Genomic DNA, 15,159 nt, shown 5'->3' with positions numbered 1-15,159 from the left:
CACACAAATATTAGTAGAAATATAAGAGCCACTTTATGCACCTCAATCTCTGTACTGTAAACATACCCTTCTTGTTCTGATGTTGGCTGGAGTGGCTGTTGGAGGAGGCTTGTCTGCGTGTGGGCAGGGTACAGGTGAAGAGCATGTCAGTGGGTGCGTTCTGATTCTCGGAGTTGGCAAAAGAGGCATCTCTGCGTCCACTGCACAGTGACTCATCGGAGAAGGTACGCTGCAATGTACATCTGGGAGACTGAAAGACAGGAGACCAGTGACTTCATATGTTAATGTTTGAAATGACAGTTGGATCGTGTATTATTGTCATTCTCACCGTTTCTCTCTCTGGAGCTTCTCCAGGGTTATCCATTATAATGAGTTTCTTCAAGTCATCTTCTATTGTACTCTTATATGTTCGTCTTGGAGATCGCAAATCCCTCAATGACGCACGCAGTCGCGGCTGACCAAATACATTCTTCGAGTTTGTGTCAACTTGTCTGGAGACAGAGAAAAGTCAATGTTATGTGTTTTTACATCAGTATGTAGTACAGACAAAATATAGGTCTCAGTTTACTTCTTTTCAGAAGTGGAGTCCTCCATCTGCCAGGTTGCAGGCCTACTTTTCCCATATGAAGACTTTGGAGCAGAGGTAGACAAAGGGGTGGAACTGTATTGAGCTGAAGTCGGTGTTGTGGTAGCAGCTCGCACAGGACGAGTTTTCTCTGCTGCTGGAGTCTTGTAGCCCTGAGGAGTGTAGGCCCTGTGTGGAAAACCAAATTTTTCATATTAACTTCACCAACAGCATATTGACAAGAACATCTGCTTGATGCTGATACAGAGATCCTATTACAAATAAATGTATGTATTTATTTATTTTTTTAATTTAACCTTTATTTAACCAGGAAAAAATCTCATTGAGATTAAGAATCCCTTTTTCAAGAGCGTCCTGGCCAAAAGGCCACAAAACTACAGTTTCAAAACATATAAAAACATACATAAAATACATTCAGTATAACAGAACAATTAACACAAATTCAAAGATAGTTAAAACAATTACACCCTGAGGATTCCAGATCTCTGTTTTTTAAAATCTGTTTAAAAGATTCTAAGGAGACCAGCTCCTTTAACTTCAAATAATTTTGTAAAAAGTTCCATGCCGAAGGAGCATAAAACTGAAAAGCTTTCTTGCCAAACTCAGACTTCACTCTGGGAACTGACAACAAAAACACCTCCTGTGAGTGCAGGCTGTAAGCCCCAGAACGTTTCTGAACTACATGCTTTTGCAGATAAGACGGGAGCAGACCAAGAAAACATTTATAGACCATCAGATACAAGTGTTTGAGCCTCAGTGTGGCTAGGGAAGTCCAGCCCACACGTGCATAAAGTACACAATGGTGTGTGAGCGCTCTGAGACCAGTGATAAACCTCAGGGCTCCATGGTAAGCTATGTCCAGAGCTCGTAGACTCTGAGCAGAAGCATTCAGATAAGCCACATCACCATAGTCCAACGCCGACATAAATGAGGCTTCTACAAGCCTCTTCCTAGCCTCAAAAGAAAGACAGGGCCTAATCCTAAAAAAGAAGCCTAATTTCACTCAGTTTTTGAGTTAATTGCTGTAAGTGAAATGCGAATGAAAGTGAGCTGTCAATCCAAAGACTTAGATACTTGTACCTTTCCACTTTCTCAATTTGAGCACCTTGTGAAGTAGAGATTCGAGGAAGATCTGAGAGGAGTGTTTTGACATTTGAAAATAGCATTGATTTTGTTTTGTCAGCATTTAAGGTAAGCTTTAAGTCTTGGAGTTTCCTTTGAAATATGTCAAAAGCAATCTGTAACTGCTGAAGGGCATCAAGTGGAGTAGATTCCACACTGTACATTACGGTATCGTCATCATAAAAATGAAAGTAACAATTTGGAATGTTTTGACTGATATTATTTATGTACAAAATGAAAAGTAAGGGACCCAAAACTGACCCCTGCGGTACACCCGGTGGATACTGAGAGTGTCTGATGAGGAGCCATCTACCTGAACAGTTGTATGGCAGAATTAATCTAAGACTTTGGGCATACGAAAATTTAAGTAATTCATAGTCATGTTTATTATGGATTGTGAGATGATTCTCGTAAGGGACAAAACTTGTAAATGTAGAGTAAAGTATTTAGGTGCAGCAGCAGAGGATCTATTTGGATCATCAGTAGTAGGATTAAGTGATTTTAATCTATAATGTATCCGATGTCAGTACATAAGGATTATACATTATGTGACTGATGTGTTTTTGATTTCTTTTTTCTGGGCTGGATATAGCCGTAATTACAGTGTCATAAATTCTGAATTATGAGTTTACCTTGGTTTATATATGTCCCTTTTCTCAGTGCTCGAGCCTGGAGGTGGAAAGGTCCTTGTGCGATAGCCTTTGGGTGATGACTCCCTCCTCTTGCTCTCCCCCATGCCACTGCCCCGTCCCACTGAAAGCTCTTGGGCGGCATTGTAGGTGGCTGAGCTGTGCATAGCTTTATGTGGATGGCTGTTGGGCATGCTCCCGTGTAGACTGTTATTGTAGTGTGTGGAGGCGTCGATGCCGCTGTCATTGGAGCCACCCTTGTTTAAGTCTGGGTCAGTCTCAGACGGGTCACCTCCTCTCTCTCCAGCTCCATCAAACCAGCGCTCATCACTGTGATTACTGGAGGCGTTACTTGACAGTGTGTTACTGCTGGAGTGGCTGGAGTATTGAATCTCTCCCTGCAAAGATGACACAATTTAAGCAAACTCATCTTTAAACATCTATTTAACATGGATATGGCGAGAAGAAGAGAAGGCTATACTGACCTTAGAGTGTCTGTTTGGAGAGTCTTTCACAGCAGCATCCTGCCTCAGTCTTCTCTGCCCCGCACCAGGCTGACCACGGGACGAAGAGGAGGGGACGTGCCAAAGAGGCTCTATACACAAAACACAGACACACAGGATTAACGCAAATTACACCAAACCTCCACAGTTGGCAAAGAGGATTAAATACTTATGGCACATTTTAACTCTGGCGTCCCCCACCAACAAACACACAATTACACTCAACTATCTCTACATGTAATCACTCAGAGCAAAATCCATGAACTGAACCTGTTTTGCAGCGCTCCATGGTGCTGTCCTGGCTAGTGAAGCCAGATTCACTAGAGTTGATGTCCACACTAAAATGGGGCTCAAAAGGCAGAGCACGAGGTACTGTTCCAAATCTGATAAGAAAAAATGCTCACATAAGTCACACAAACTATATAAAGTACAAATATGATGAGAATATGTCTTGATGAATAAAACATTTTCTGCAGGTGGAACTAAATCATATTGGCTGCCAGATTGTCAGGAAGAGCCACCCACACAACAGATCTTATTCCAGAGCTGACAGTCTTTCAAAATCAAAATCTTTAGACCAAGGAAAGATTTAAAATATTTAAATTTTGCCCTGGCAACATCTTCCTCCAAAATGCCATACTGCAATATTCAACTTCTTAAAATGTACATTATGCTTGTATGTGTTACAGGCAAAAAGAAAGACAAAATGAATATGTAAAGTAAAAGTTCAAGTAAATGGTGTTTATAATGTGAATGGCTAGCGGTAGTAATGCACACCCACCTGTCAGGAGAAGGTTTGTAGCGTACAAATGGTCCAGGTGTGATTCCTGGGTGTGCCAGAGAGGAGAGGCCAGAAGAGGGCGAAGAAAAACTGGCTGAAGGATTTCTGTAGGGTAGCATCCGGTCGCCTCCAACAGGTGACAGGCAGTAGTGGTTTTCTGGATAGCTTACTGGCCTTGAGAGGCAAAACCAGACCAAGATTTGCCAGATTTACCACATTTATACATATTTGAAAGGTGAGTATGGTACATTAAGACTATAAAAATGCCAGTGTATTTCCAGTTAGTAAATAAATTATAGCTCAGTATACTTAATTACCTCTTAAGATTGGTGTGCTGAGGCTCCCTATATGGGATGGGTATCGCCTTGTGTTGTCGTGGTAACGGTGGAGGTGGGGGGCCCATGGGCATCCAGCGCTGTGGATTGGGTGTGCTTTGGAAACCTGTGGGAATGGGTGGGCTGTCCCACCGCCACATGGGCCGAGGGGAGGGTCGGTACCCAGCTGCCAGGGGCTCAGGTTCTGGTTTTTGTTCCATGGTCTTTATCTCATACTCTTCAGTGCAGCCCCTGACAAAACAAGCAGTTCATTATAAATTAAAGAATGATGTTTTTACGATATTATTCTTTTGAACTTCAGTTTCAGACAAATATCTATGACATTTATACATTGTATGCTTAAATGCATCAAATGTATTATGCTCTCATAATGTACATTTTATTTTATATTTCACAGCTCACAAACTGATATATCCACACGTTCTTCTCCTAAACCTTATTCATCTATAGTATATTCATTATGTTCAATAACAAATATAGTAGACACAGATCAACTGAACATGTTGGAGCTCAAAGGGGAAAAAGTAAAAAAAAGAAACATTTACAACAGTATTTCCCCTTTGTATTCTATGACGTAATTATATCATATATTCATTCTCATCAATTATGAAGTGCAAACAGCAGATACAGCTCATAATCTTATCAAATGTAAGATGGGGATACAGACTGTAATATGAGAATAAAAGAATTGTGCTGCACATTGTGGCACAAGGCAAACAAACTGAAGTGGGCAAAAGAGACAAACCAGATGGCTGACAGGAACAGTTGCTGCCCAGGCAGACAAAAACGGGAAATGCAATGTTAATAAGAAAGATTGTAGAAATTTTCCATCAACCATAGCAACAAATAATTTCTGAATAAAATGCTGTTTGCAAAAAAGCTAAATAAAATAGCTTGATAGTACACAAGACATGCATAGTTAACTACAATACCATTTTGCAAATAAAAATCTATAGATTCTGCTACTTGCACCTGACAAGTGGAAAACACAAGCAGAGATGTCCAGCCTGAAGTCGGTATTTAAAATGGACAAAATGACAGACAAGATGAATCCCATATTCTCTGGTGCAGTATTATCCATTGCAATTGCCCACAACTGAAGCAGCATGCATAGGAAACACACTAACAACTCTTTCACTCTTCCACCCACATCTTTCAGTCTTGTGGTGCTGAGACACATCCTCCTCACAGAGCACTCCTCTTCCTAACTATATGCTCCAACCTTCCTCTCCATCTTATTCCTCATTTTTACAATTTTTCTGTGTATTTTTGTGTAAAGCAATATTCCGATGCAATGTGCTTGCCTATCACACAAAGCCAAATAAGTCAAGGAGAGAATGTAGAGAACAACAGCATTCATGTTAGTTCCCAATATTTTTGATTATTGTCTCTGTCAAAATGTTTCAAAATGTGGCGGCATTACTAAACACAAAACATTATTGTTGGCTGTTGAATGGACTTTGAGTTTTATTTGGCAAGTTTGTAAACCTAATCCCTAACAAATAATGATAAGGTATAACATTTAAAAATTTTCTGTTTGGATCATTCCTTCAAAAACAGTTGTAGTTATTAGGCTTCGCCTCCATCTGAATTATGTCCTCATTAAATTCTTGAATATGATAAGGCTAAACTGACATCATTGTTTGAAAAATGCTCCTCAGCAATTCGACTGAGAGGCACTGAGCGGCAGAACTATGAGCAGCACAAAATAAACAAAATGTTTTAGTTTTTTTTTTGTCCATAGAGGAGATTTTTTTTTTTCAACTGACACTGATGTTATTTAAGGAGAGAAAGGTTCAGTTCAACTGAGCCTGATCCCAAAGTCTGTTTCAGTGAGAAATGTGCATGTAGTCTGCAGTGTCACTGTTGTTTAGTTAATTACTGACTGGTTTTCTTTGCCTAGAAATCCAAAATGAAATCTTCCCTCACCTCAAATTAAGATCTCACCTTTATTAATTAGCTTCACTAACTGATTCTTCTGAAATCCTTGATCAGTCTCTGGTGATAATTTTTTTTTTTTTTTTTTCCAATAATCACATGATGTCAATCAACTGAGAGATTCATAAGTGACCAGACTCACATCTTAGTAAAATACTGGGGAAGTGTGCATTTTGGATCCCAGGCAATGGTTTTCTATTACTGTTACTACTTAGATGTCGGGCACAAAGTAAATATTTAGCAGTTTAGAGTTGTAGACTTACATTTGTTATCAGACTGTAGCAGCTCTTTCACATTTTAGATGTGTTTCGAAATTTCACAGAAGAAAATGTCATTACTCATTTGCATTTGCCATTCACTAATAAGTTTCCAAAGGTTATATAACATTTGCACAGCCTCTGTATAAGAATTACAAGTAGCTTCTCTACTGTAACCCCATGGTGTAGTCTGCATTTGATAATCAAAAGCATTTTGCAATTATCAAACTATTGTTATATTAAAGTAACAAAAGAACTTAACTCACCTGCGAGGCTTTCCTTCTTCATAAGGTGGGATAATGACCACTTTGACAGTGACCGAAGTCCTGAGGAGGTCAATCATCTGCTCATGGGATAGTGTCACAGCTGCAACTTTGCAAATCTCCACTAAGCGACTGCCTTGCCTCAGTCCTGCCTGCCAGGCAAAGCCATATTCCTCCACCTGTGTACCAAACAGAGTGCTCCTTTACACTGTAATTTATGAATTGAATCAAATGATATAATCATGATAGACCATACCTCAGCTACTGTCCCATCCAGACGCACATGGAAGCCCAGCTGGCCTAATCCATTTCTTCTCAATGTCATGTCAACAGTTTCACATCCCACAGTAAGAGACTACTCAAAAACAGGCAAAGGAATTTAGATTAGGTTTAAAAATGCATAATTATTTTAATATATTCTAAGCAAATTCAGGTTATATTATTTTATTTTTTTGATTTGACAATTGATGATAGGACCCAACCTTTAAGCGTTGCACAATTTCCCTGATATCCTGCGTGCATCCTTCTGGGACTCGCACAGAGATGTGGTCTCCTCTGCCATAGAAAATCTTCAGAGAAAGTCTCTCTGGTGTCCAGCCAATTACATCGGCACAGAAACAGTTGAAAACCACTTCTTTAGTGGAGCAGTCGATTAGAAGCACATATTCTGCGGATACACCCAAGGCACAAGGCAGCTCTGCCCCCCCTCCACTAAAGTCCTGAGCCTGGACCCTCCAAGCCACTGCTCCAGCAGCCCCCAGCTCAGCACCCTCTCGGGCTTTCGAGCGCTCACGTTTTTTAGATGCCAGAGAAATAAGGTTATTCAGCTTTCCCACCGAGTCCAGTGGTGTGCTGCTGACATAGTTTTCTGCTAGGTCACGAAGGTATTCCTGGCGTGTTCGTTGCCATAGTGTGAAACTTCTCCGATTTATGGGCAGCATTCTCTGCATTGATAACTTTGGCTAATAAGAAGTTGCGAAAGGTTTCTGGATCACGAAACATAATGCCACTTGGAACAGGTGGCCCAAAAGGAGGCACATCCTTCATTCTTGTCACAGCAACACTGAAAGAATAAAAGTAGACCTCAATGAGAAATGTTCAAAATAATAGCTAATACACATTATCTGTCATTAGGGACTACCTGTAGCAGGTGTTTTCAGAGCAGGGATTATGCACTCGGACGATGACAAAGACATGTTGGAAATGAGAGCGTATGTTCTGAGGGGTGAATGGCAAAGCTCCGGGTTCTTGGAAGATTATAGTTACTATGTCATTGCCTATGTGTCTTTTTCTCAGGAGCTGAAATAAGAGAAAACACAAAATAATTAGGACTCATTATATAATTAAGGGTGTCTTCAAAGCTCGATGACAGATCTTGTGACTGAAAAGTCTGTCAAGTAAAAGATCCAGACATTCGCTACGAGACTGTTATTTTAACAACAGCTCTGAGTGGGCTCCTGTGCTCAGGCTGTATGATGTGAGGCCTGCCAATGCTCTTCATCTGCAGCGGGAAGTGTGAAAAAAACAGTTATGTAATCTGCTCCACTGTGGACTGACACAAACCTACTGCAAATAGTTGAAAACTTTTTCTTCCACATCAGAGCTGATGTAAAATTTTGAGTTCTTAAAATATTAGATTTTCAAGTTATTTAGGATTTTGCACACTAGAAAAAGACAGGCGAACAAACTATTCACATAACAATGCTGCCACCTAGAGGCTATAGTTACTACTACTTGTGGGTGTTACAACATCTTTAAAACGTGTACTGTTATTTGATAAATTATTGCTACGTTATGCAGATACATATGCCTAGGTTTTGCCTCAAATGAGACATTCACTAAAATGCAGTTTTCGTAAACATACAAACTGTAACTGTAACATAAGTCATGCTGACAGGATGTGTTGTCTAATATGAACAATTGAATACAACATGAAAAGCTGATTTATACCTGCTGTGGGTTGTTGGGCATGTATGGTAGCATTGTAGAAACGTGAAACATGATCTCATAGCCTTGATAGGAAGTGTACAGGGAGTGAGTACCGGTGGAGTCAGCTAGAAAGATGACATAAATATATTATTACCTAATTTCACACAGGTTGTAAATAGTTTGTGTACTAGTTACTCATACTTTTTGTGTCAAGCTGTGCAGCATATTTGGTAAATCCTTTGAGTAGCACCTGCTCCCCCAGCAGCTCCAGGAATACAGCAAAGGCAGGAGATGCCTCCTCATTGTTGTACATCTCCTCTTCTGTGCTCTGGCCAGCACGGCACAACAGCACACCAACCTTGTGTTTTTGACTCAACTAAAAATATTAGAAACATAATGTACAACATATTATCAACACCATATATATAGTATAGTACATACATATACAATAGTGCTTGTACTTTTAAAATGGTCTGCTGCTGTTGTTGTTGTTATTGTTGTTGTGATTATTGTTATTACTATTGTTATTATTTTATACAAACCATCACTACCTAATGCAACCCAGTGTGTCAAATATGGGTGAATAACTCACCCCTTGTTCGTCGAGTTTAAGGAGCTGCTCCGTGGCTTTGGGTGTGCCCAGGGAAAGTCTTAAACAGGACACACTGAGCTCTGGGACCACCTGCTCCAGGACCTCCTTCAGGGGCAGACCCCTCACAGTGCCATGTCGTGAAGTTGATGCGACTGCATCTTCTAAAATAGACCCTCGTAAAGTGACCAACTGTAGAAGAGTATACAACAACATTACTCGCTTTTCTTTAAACTTAAAACAATAAAAAATAATCATAATAATGAGATACATGATCACATGAATCCTGATCAAATGAAAACATGATGGTAGTCCAGCTGTTGTTAGATCTGACAGTTCACTAAATACCACAGTCAGGGTGCTTGTCAAAATTGTGAAAAAGCTCTTGACATAGTCAAACAAATTTCATTGTCTGTGTTCTCACACTACACGGCACAGGCATTGGCTTCAGTAAAAATGACATGGTGCTGATGGCAAAGGCCATAGAAAAGCTCAGTTGATAGAGCATTCGCCCACTGATCTGAAGGTTGGTGGTTCGAATCCACCTCTCGACATAAAAAAAAAAACATCACAGGTTGAGCGGTCAGATCCACTGACCCACAGGTTGGCTGGTGTGATTCCAGCTCCCACAGACGAATGCTGCTGTTGTGTCCTTGGGCAAGACACTTAACCCACCTTGCCCACAGTGTCTGCGTAAAGCGCTTTGAGTGCCTTGAAGGTGGAAAAGCGCTATAGAAAAATGTGACCATTTACCAAAAGAGTGTGCCACAAAGGAGCCAAACCTGAGTGATACAAGAGAAGCTTTTCTGCACACTTCAGTCAAGAACAGCACACTCAGCTGGGTGTGCTTGCGTAACAGAACTGAGGCCGTCCACCTTGCTGTGTCAGCACTGTTGCACACAATTAAATGACTTATGGTAGATATTTGAGAGACAACTTCAAATGGAAGGGAATAAAATCCTAGCTCAATGTGGGAATAGTAGGCCCTGTGTGTGCTATCTGAGCTCTGTGTACTTAGACAGTGGAGAGGCTCCATTGTTGAACTAAAGCTAAGTTGATGAGGCTAGGCAGCTATGTAATCTACCTTAAATAACCTGGCACCAGTCACAGAATAGCCTATCACACAACAATAAAAGCAACGTTTTTCTTTCCAATCATATGCTTCACAACAATAAAAACAACTTTTATTTAACCATATGCTTCGTTATATGTTTAGTATATATTGCACCGAAGGTAATCCAAATTGATGATGCCTCTTTGCTTATAATTAGAGCTGGGTGAGATGGCAATAAAAACTAAATCTAAAGTGATTTCTGTGGCAATATGCTTTTTTGGTAGTGTCATAATTCACAAAATTCCTGTTCCTGCTCAAATACAGACATTTTCCCACTCACACTTCCTATTGGTCACCATCTGTAAGGCTCTGAGTAAGTGATGGCTGGATTTAAACAATTACTATTACTAATGCATTTTGAAGATACAGGTGACTTAATTTACCTCTTCATGTAAAGGTACTAGGTGTACATTAATCTTAATAAAATAAAACGTTATCTGGGTCCCAGAAAATGTATATAATACAGTATACTATACTGTATATACTATATCACCCACCCTTAGTTAAAATCATGTAAAAAGCAGATAGAAATTAGATTTTTGTTTTAAATCACCTTGAATATTCAGTGCTCTTGGCCAGAAAAATTGTAAGATGATACTTAACGTGCACAAATGCAGAAATTATCATTATATTTATGCATATTTTTATAATGTATACAAATACCTCACTAGTCCTGATGATTAAGCGGTACTGATACTGGTCTTTGAGATCTTTGGTGTCGTCCAGTTTCTCTCGGCGGATGCTCACCGCCACAGGGCCCAACTTATCATCAGTACCAAAATAGTTGGAATGCTCTGGGGAAAAGCAAAAATACATGTCATTATATAGTGTGTATGTTCAATTGTACATTCTTGAGTTTTTTATGATTTCTGGATGATGAATGATCAGTGACAGTGGTATATTAAATGAAAAAGGTGACAAAGTTGTCAGAAGCACTGATGTTGTGCATTTCCTTGCTGTTGTCCTTGCTGCTGTCTTAGGAAGAGGAATCTGGACAGACAAGTATTCCCCCACAGTTAACTAAAGATCAAACCAGTCTATGCTTATGAAGTTACAAAGCACTCTGTAGCATCTTTTAATGTCCTTAGACAAAATATGTCAGCCAAATGTCTGCGGACAAAGCAAAGAAACTTTTGGAATGATAACCTTTATCACAGTGGCTCCAGGCCTCTTTCATGCATACTCTCAGACTGCCACTGCTTCTGGCACCATTCACCATGAAATAATCAAAACCAAAATGGTTTTATGTACATTTTTTAAGAGTGTGGGCAGCTAATGCACACTACACCGTTTTTCACCTTTTGATGTCATGCAACGTCATGCTAGCTTTATGCAGTGAATGAGGAGAAAATAGCCTGTAAACTGTGAACTTACCTTTTCCATGGAAATAGTCTCTGTAGTACCGGGCCCCCAAGTCTACATGTTCAATGCAGTACTGTTTCAGTGTTTCAAGTCTAGTTACTTGCTGTTCAATAGGCACTTCCAGCACTGAGACACTGGCATTACTCCTCCTAAGCCAGCCTCTCGTGGCCTCTCCACTGGCTTCTCCTCCTCGGTCGGAAGAGGAGCTCAGAAAGCTGATGTTACGCTCCCAGTAGTCCCCTGTCTCATTAAGAAAATGGGGACAGGACAATAGCATTTGGCTTGGGCTGTGTGCTCCAGTGGGCCCATCCACAGGATCCAGCCCCAAAGATGATCCATATGTTCCAGGGTCAACACTTAGTGGAAGATCCTCAATGCTAGAATAAATGGGCTCATTGTTAACAGGGGCTGATGATTTAGGGACAGACAAGGATGCTGATGCAGCAGAGGCTCCTGTTGCGGTGTTCCTTCTCTGTGCCACATAGCCACGTTGAGCTGCGACCTCATGAAGGTCAAACAAAATGCTCTGGGCGTCAAAGTGAACGAGACTCTTTGGACAAACCCATGGCCTGTAGGAGGAGTCCAAAGCAACTCGTCCATCATCTGTCTCTCCTCTTCCACCGTCAAGCTCTCCTCGGCTTGAGCTCCGAAGTTTACGAAACAGTGACGAGGTTCCAAGTGATGACTCTGTTCCACCACTTTTCTTCCTAACTCTTTCTGCCCCATCCTTCCTTCCTGTCACTCGGTCATCCACACTCGGGACAGGTGAGGAGGAGGGGGGTAGGGGTGCACTAGGTGGAGAGTCTGGGGCACTCAGGAGCTCTCGGAGGTGAACGGGGGCAGAGCTGCGCTGGTCAGGCCTCTCCTGGTGAAACTGGTTGAGCATGTCAAAGAAACTCTGCTCAGGAATGCCTTGGATATCGATGGAAGAAGTGCTGCCATATTCTCTGAACAGGGCCCCCATGCTACCTCGCCCTTCCACCTGAAACAAACCAGTGGAGAGGGTGATTTATAAATTGCACAAATACATTCTCTATAGCCACACTCTGTTTAATGCTCTAATGTAATTTTGCTGTTACTTATAACAATGAAAATAAGTTTTTGAATCTTGACTTACCTCATTCTCATCTTGTTCACTGAGTGTGATCTCACTGTTGGAGCGCTGTCTCAGAGGGGGAAAAACACGCAGGCTTAGTGGGGAACCCCTATCCATGGCAAACCCTCCACTTCTGAACTCCACGTCTTTTGAGCGTCGCCTTGGTAACCGGGCAACTCCTCCCCGCACAAGTCCAACCTCTGATGAAAGAACTGACGACGTAACAGAAGTGGAGCTGTCGTCTCCATGGTGGTCGACTCCACTTTGACCATTTTCCAGCAGTGACTCCCTAGACTGAGCACGTCGGGGTGGCCATTCAGCAATACGGGCACGCACTCCCATTTTCGGCACAGAGACGCGTGGCTGGAGGGAGGGGTCAGTGGCGTTAAGAGCAGAGTGGCCATTGGGCGTGTGACGAAAGGGAGTGTGCGCCCCTCCGCCTCCATCCAGAAGGTCCGAGGAGGTGCACGTGACTCCTCTGTCTCTGTAGCTGTTCATAGCACGCCAGGAGAGCTCAGGGCAGGACAAGCACTGCGTCCAAAGGGGGCCAGCAGCCCATATTAGATGGGCTTCTGGGAGAGAAGACGAGCAGGGGCCCCAGATGCACGCCGCGGATGTAACAACAGTCCTTGGCTTGTAGAATCATGCCTTCACGTGACAGGGACTTCAGGGGTCCATCAAAGACCAGTAGAACAGTCAGCCCTTTTCTTCTTATTCAAACTATATGACTACAGAACTGAAAGCACAGGAGAGAAATGGCTATTAGTTTTCTGAACACATTTCCTTCCTCCAACAGTCTAAATGTGTTAAATCATGATAAAAGCAAGTGAAGTGAAAGAGTGGTGATGGAGGAGATAAGGAGAGGTGAAATGATGTGACAGGGGATTTCTTCAGTTGAAGATAATCTCCTGTGCGCTGACGAGCCTAATATGACACACTGTAATGCAGCACACAGTGAAAATACACAGAGCTCTGAACACTTGCAATCAAAATCAGGAATAAAAATGTGATAATCCATTTCCACCAGTAACAGTCCCAGGGACCACCAGGGGGCACTTATCCAAGATTCATAGAATTATATACATAAGACAAATTGCACTGGTTTAAAAATTAGCATGATTTCACAACTAACCCACTCAAATCAGAAAACTATACAGTAAATAAAAACCCACGTACATGTATTAAAGTAGATGTATCATGCCTTTGTTTTGTAGGCCCACATGCACAACCAGACCAAAGACTTCAGTTCTGACAAAGTCCTTCCTCATCCGGAACACTGTCCTGTGATCCACTCTCAGGACCAATCCCAGATGATCCGGACCCAGCTGCGGAGGCTGCAGAAAGGATGCATTGTGAGTCTGAGGTGCTGATGAGAGAGCCAATGGAGCGCGCTTCAAAGTCACTGCATAGTGCTGCTTAGTAGTACAGCCCTGAGCCCCTGTCAAACTATACATGACAGAAAGAAGGCAAAGCTAAAATAAACTTTTTGTTTAGTTTTTTCTAATTCATCAAAAAAAAAAAAAAAAACATTTTTGAAGAGACACTTCACACCCCATCTGAGTGTACTTTCAAATGGATGTGAACATGTAAGTTGGTATAACAGGATGACAGCAATGAATTGGAAAACGTTTTATTAAATGTAGCCAAGTAGTAATCACAGTGACTTAAGTGACGCATTCTGTATAGACACACATCACAAGGTAAAATTATGAGCCGTGCCTTTTAATTACTCAGAGGGAATCTTATCTGGGGGTGTACCACCTCTCGTTTTCCTCATTCAAGCTTTTCTTCCCGCGCTCGCTACGACTTGCAACACAGCATAATGCCAGCCCTTCCCAATCACCACAAACACACAGCAAACTGCCTAATTACACCAGGACAGAGCTGGTAATGACAGAGTCAGGAGAGGATAAGACTTCCCGAGGAATGACTGTACTTGTCAAAATGGAGCTTATGGGTCACACCAGCACAGGAAACGGGACCAGCATGCTGCAAGGAGTCTCAGCAATAATCACTACATATTCATTGATTAGTTAAATAAAGTCATACCTTGATTGAGGTTTAGCTGCACCTGAGATGGTCTAGCACAGGCCAAAGGTCTAGACTCTCTGTTTCACACTGTGGAAGAAGTGCATAAAATGCAAATTCTGAAGTGCAGATATTTCATAGACACTTTCTAGAACTGATCAGCAGCTCCATCACTGAACTGTGAAGGCTGCCATTACTATTCTACTGCTGCTGGTTGCTTGTACGTTATTCACAGAACCATAAAAGGAAGATTCCTCATAGTTTTAAAAACTCTTTAGTATTCATTCATTATCAGTTGTGACAACGACATAAAGACCTGCAGTAGTAAACAAGGGCGTGTGCAGAGCAGATGTTATAGGCTTCACGCACACTGGGTCAGCGGTACAGACGTGTCTATTGTTGTGGAGCTGGAGCAAAGACGCCCTAGGGCAGTCAGTGGCCTGAGCAAACACACCCTGCATTAACACTCTATGCCTTACATGAGAAACAGGGGTCTGCCCACAGGAGGCGTAGGGGCAACTCAAGAATATCCGCACGAGCAAAAATATGCCAGGAGAGAATGTGAACCAGAGTGTGCGTGTGTGCATTCTGGTGGATTATTGACAGATATTGAAAGGTGAACTGGGG

General features: G+C 41.7%; 1 protein-coding gene across 1 annotated transcript in view; it reads right to left on the bottom strand.

Annotated features, from left to right (window-relative positions):
• Positions 1-15,159, bottom strand: part of sipa1l3 (signal-induced proliferation-associated 1 like 3) — a 38,286-nt gene that overhangs the window by 2,357 nt on the left and 20,770 nt on the right. The window contains 20 exon segments of the mRNA XM_055166951.1: positions 67-250; positions 329-491; positions 569-754; positions 2,341-2,735; positions 2,823-2,932; positions 3,111-3,223; positions 3,622-3,795; positions 3,939-4,187; positions 6,418-6,593; positions 6,671-6,769; positions 6,897-7,317; positions 7,319-7,477; positions 7,556-7,713; positions 8,365-8,468; positions 8,545-8,719; positions 8,936-9,124; positions 10,710-10,840; positions 11,421-12,390; positions 12,526-13,240; positions 13,681-13,838. Coding sequence (XP_055022926.1) covers positions 67-250; positions 329-491; positions 569-754; positions 2,341-2,735; positions 2,823-2,932; positions 3,111-3,223; positions 3,622-3,795; positions 3,939-4,187; positions 6,418-6,593; positions 6,671-6,769; positions 6,897-7,317; positions 7,319-7,477; positions 7,556-7,713; positions 8,365-8,468; positions 8,545-8,719; positions 8,936-9,124; positions 10,710-10,840; positions 11,421-12,390; positions 12,526-13,002 — 4,633 coding nt within the window. The 5' untranslated portion in view covers positions 13,003-13,240; positions 13,681-13,838.

Source organism: Boleophthalmus pectinirostris, unplaced genomic scaffold (assembly GCF_026225935.1).
Source record: "Boleophthalmus pectinirostris isolate CB_2022bp ecotype Guang Dong unplaced genomic scaffold, ASM2622593v1 HiC_scaffold_9, whole genome shotgun sequence".
Lineage (NCBI taxonomy): Eukaryota > Metazoa > Chordata > Actinopteri > Gobiiformes > Gobiidae > Boleophthalmus > Boleophthalmus pectinirostris.
Note: the sequence above shows the minus strand (reverse complement) of the source record. Positions and strands in the feature narration are given on the sequence as shown.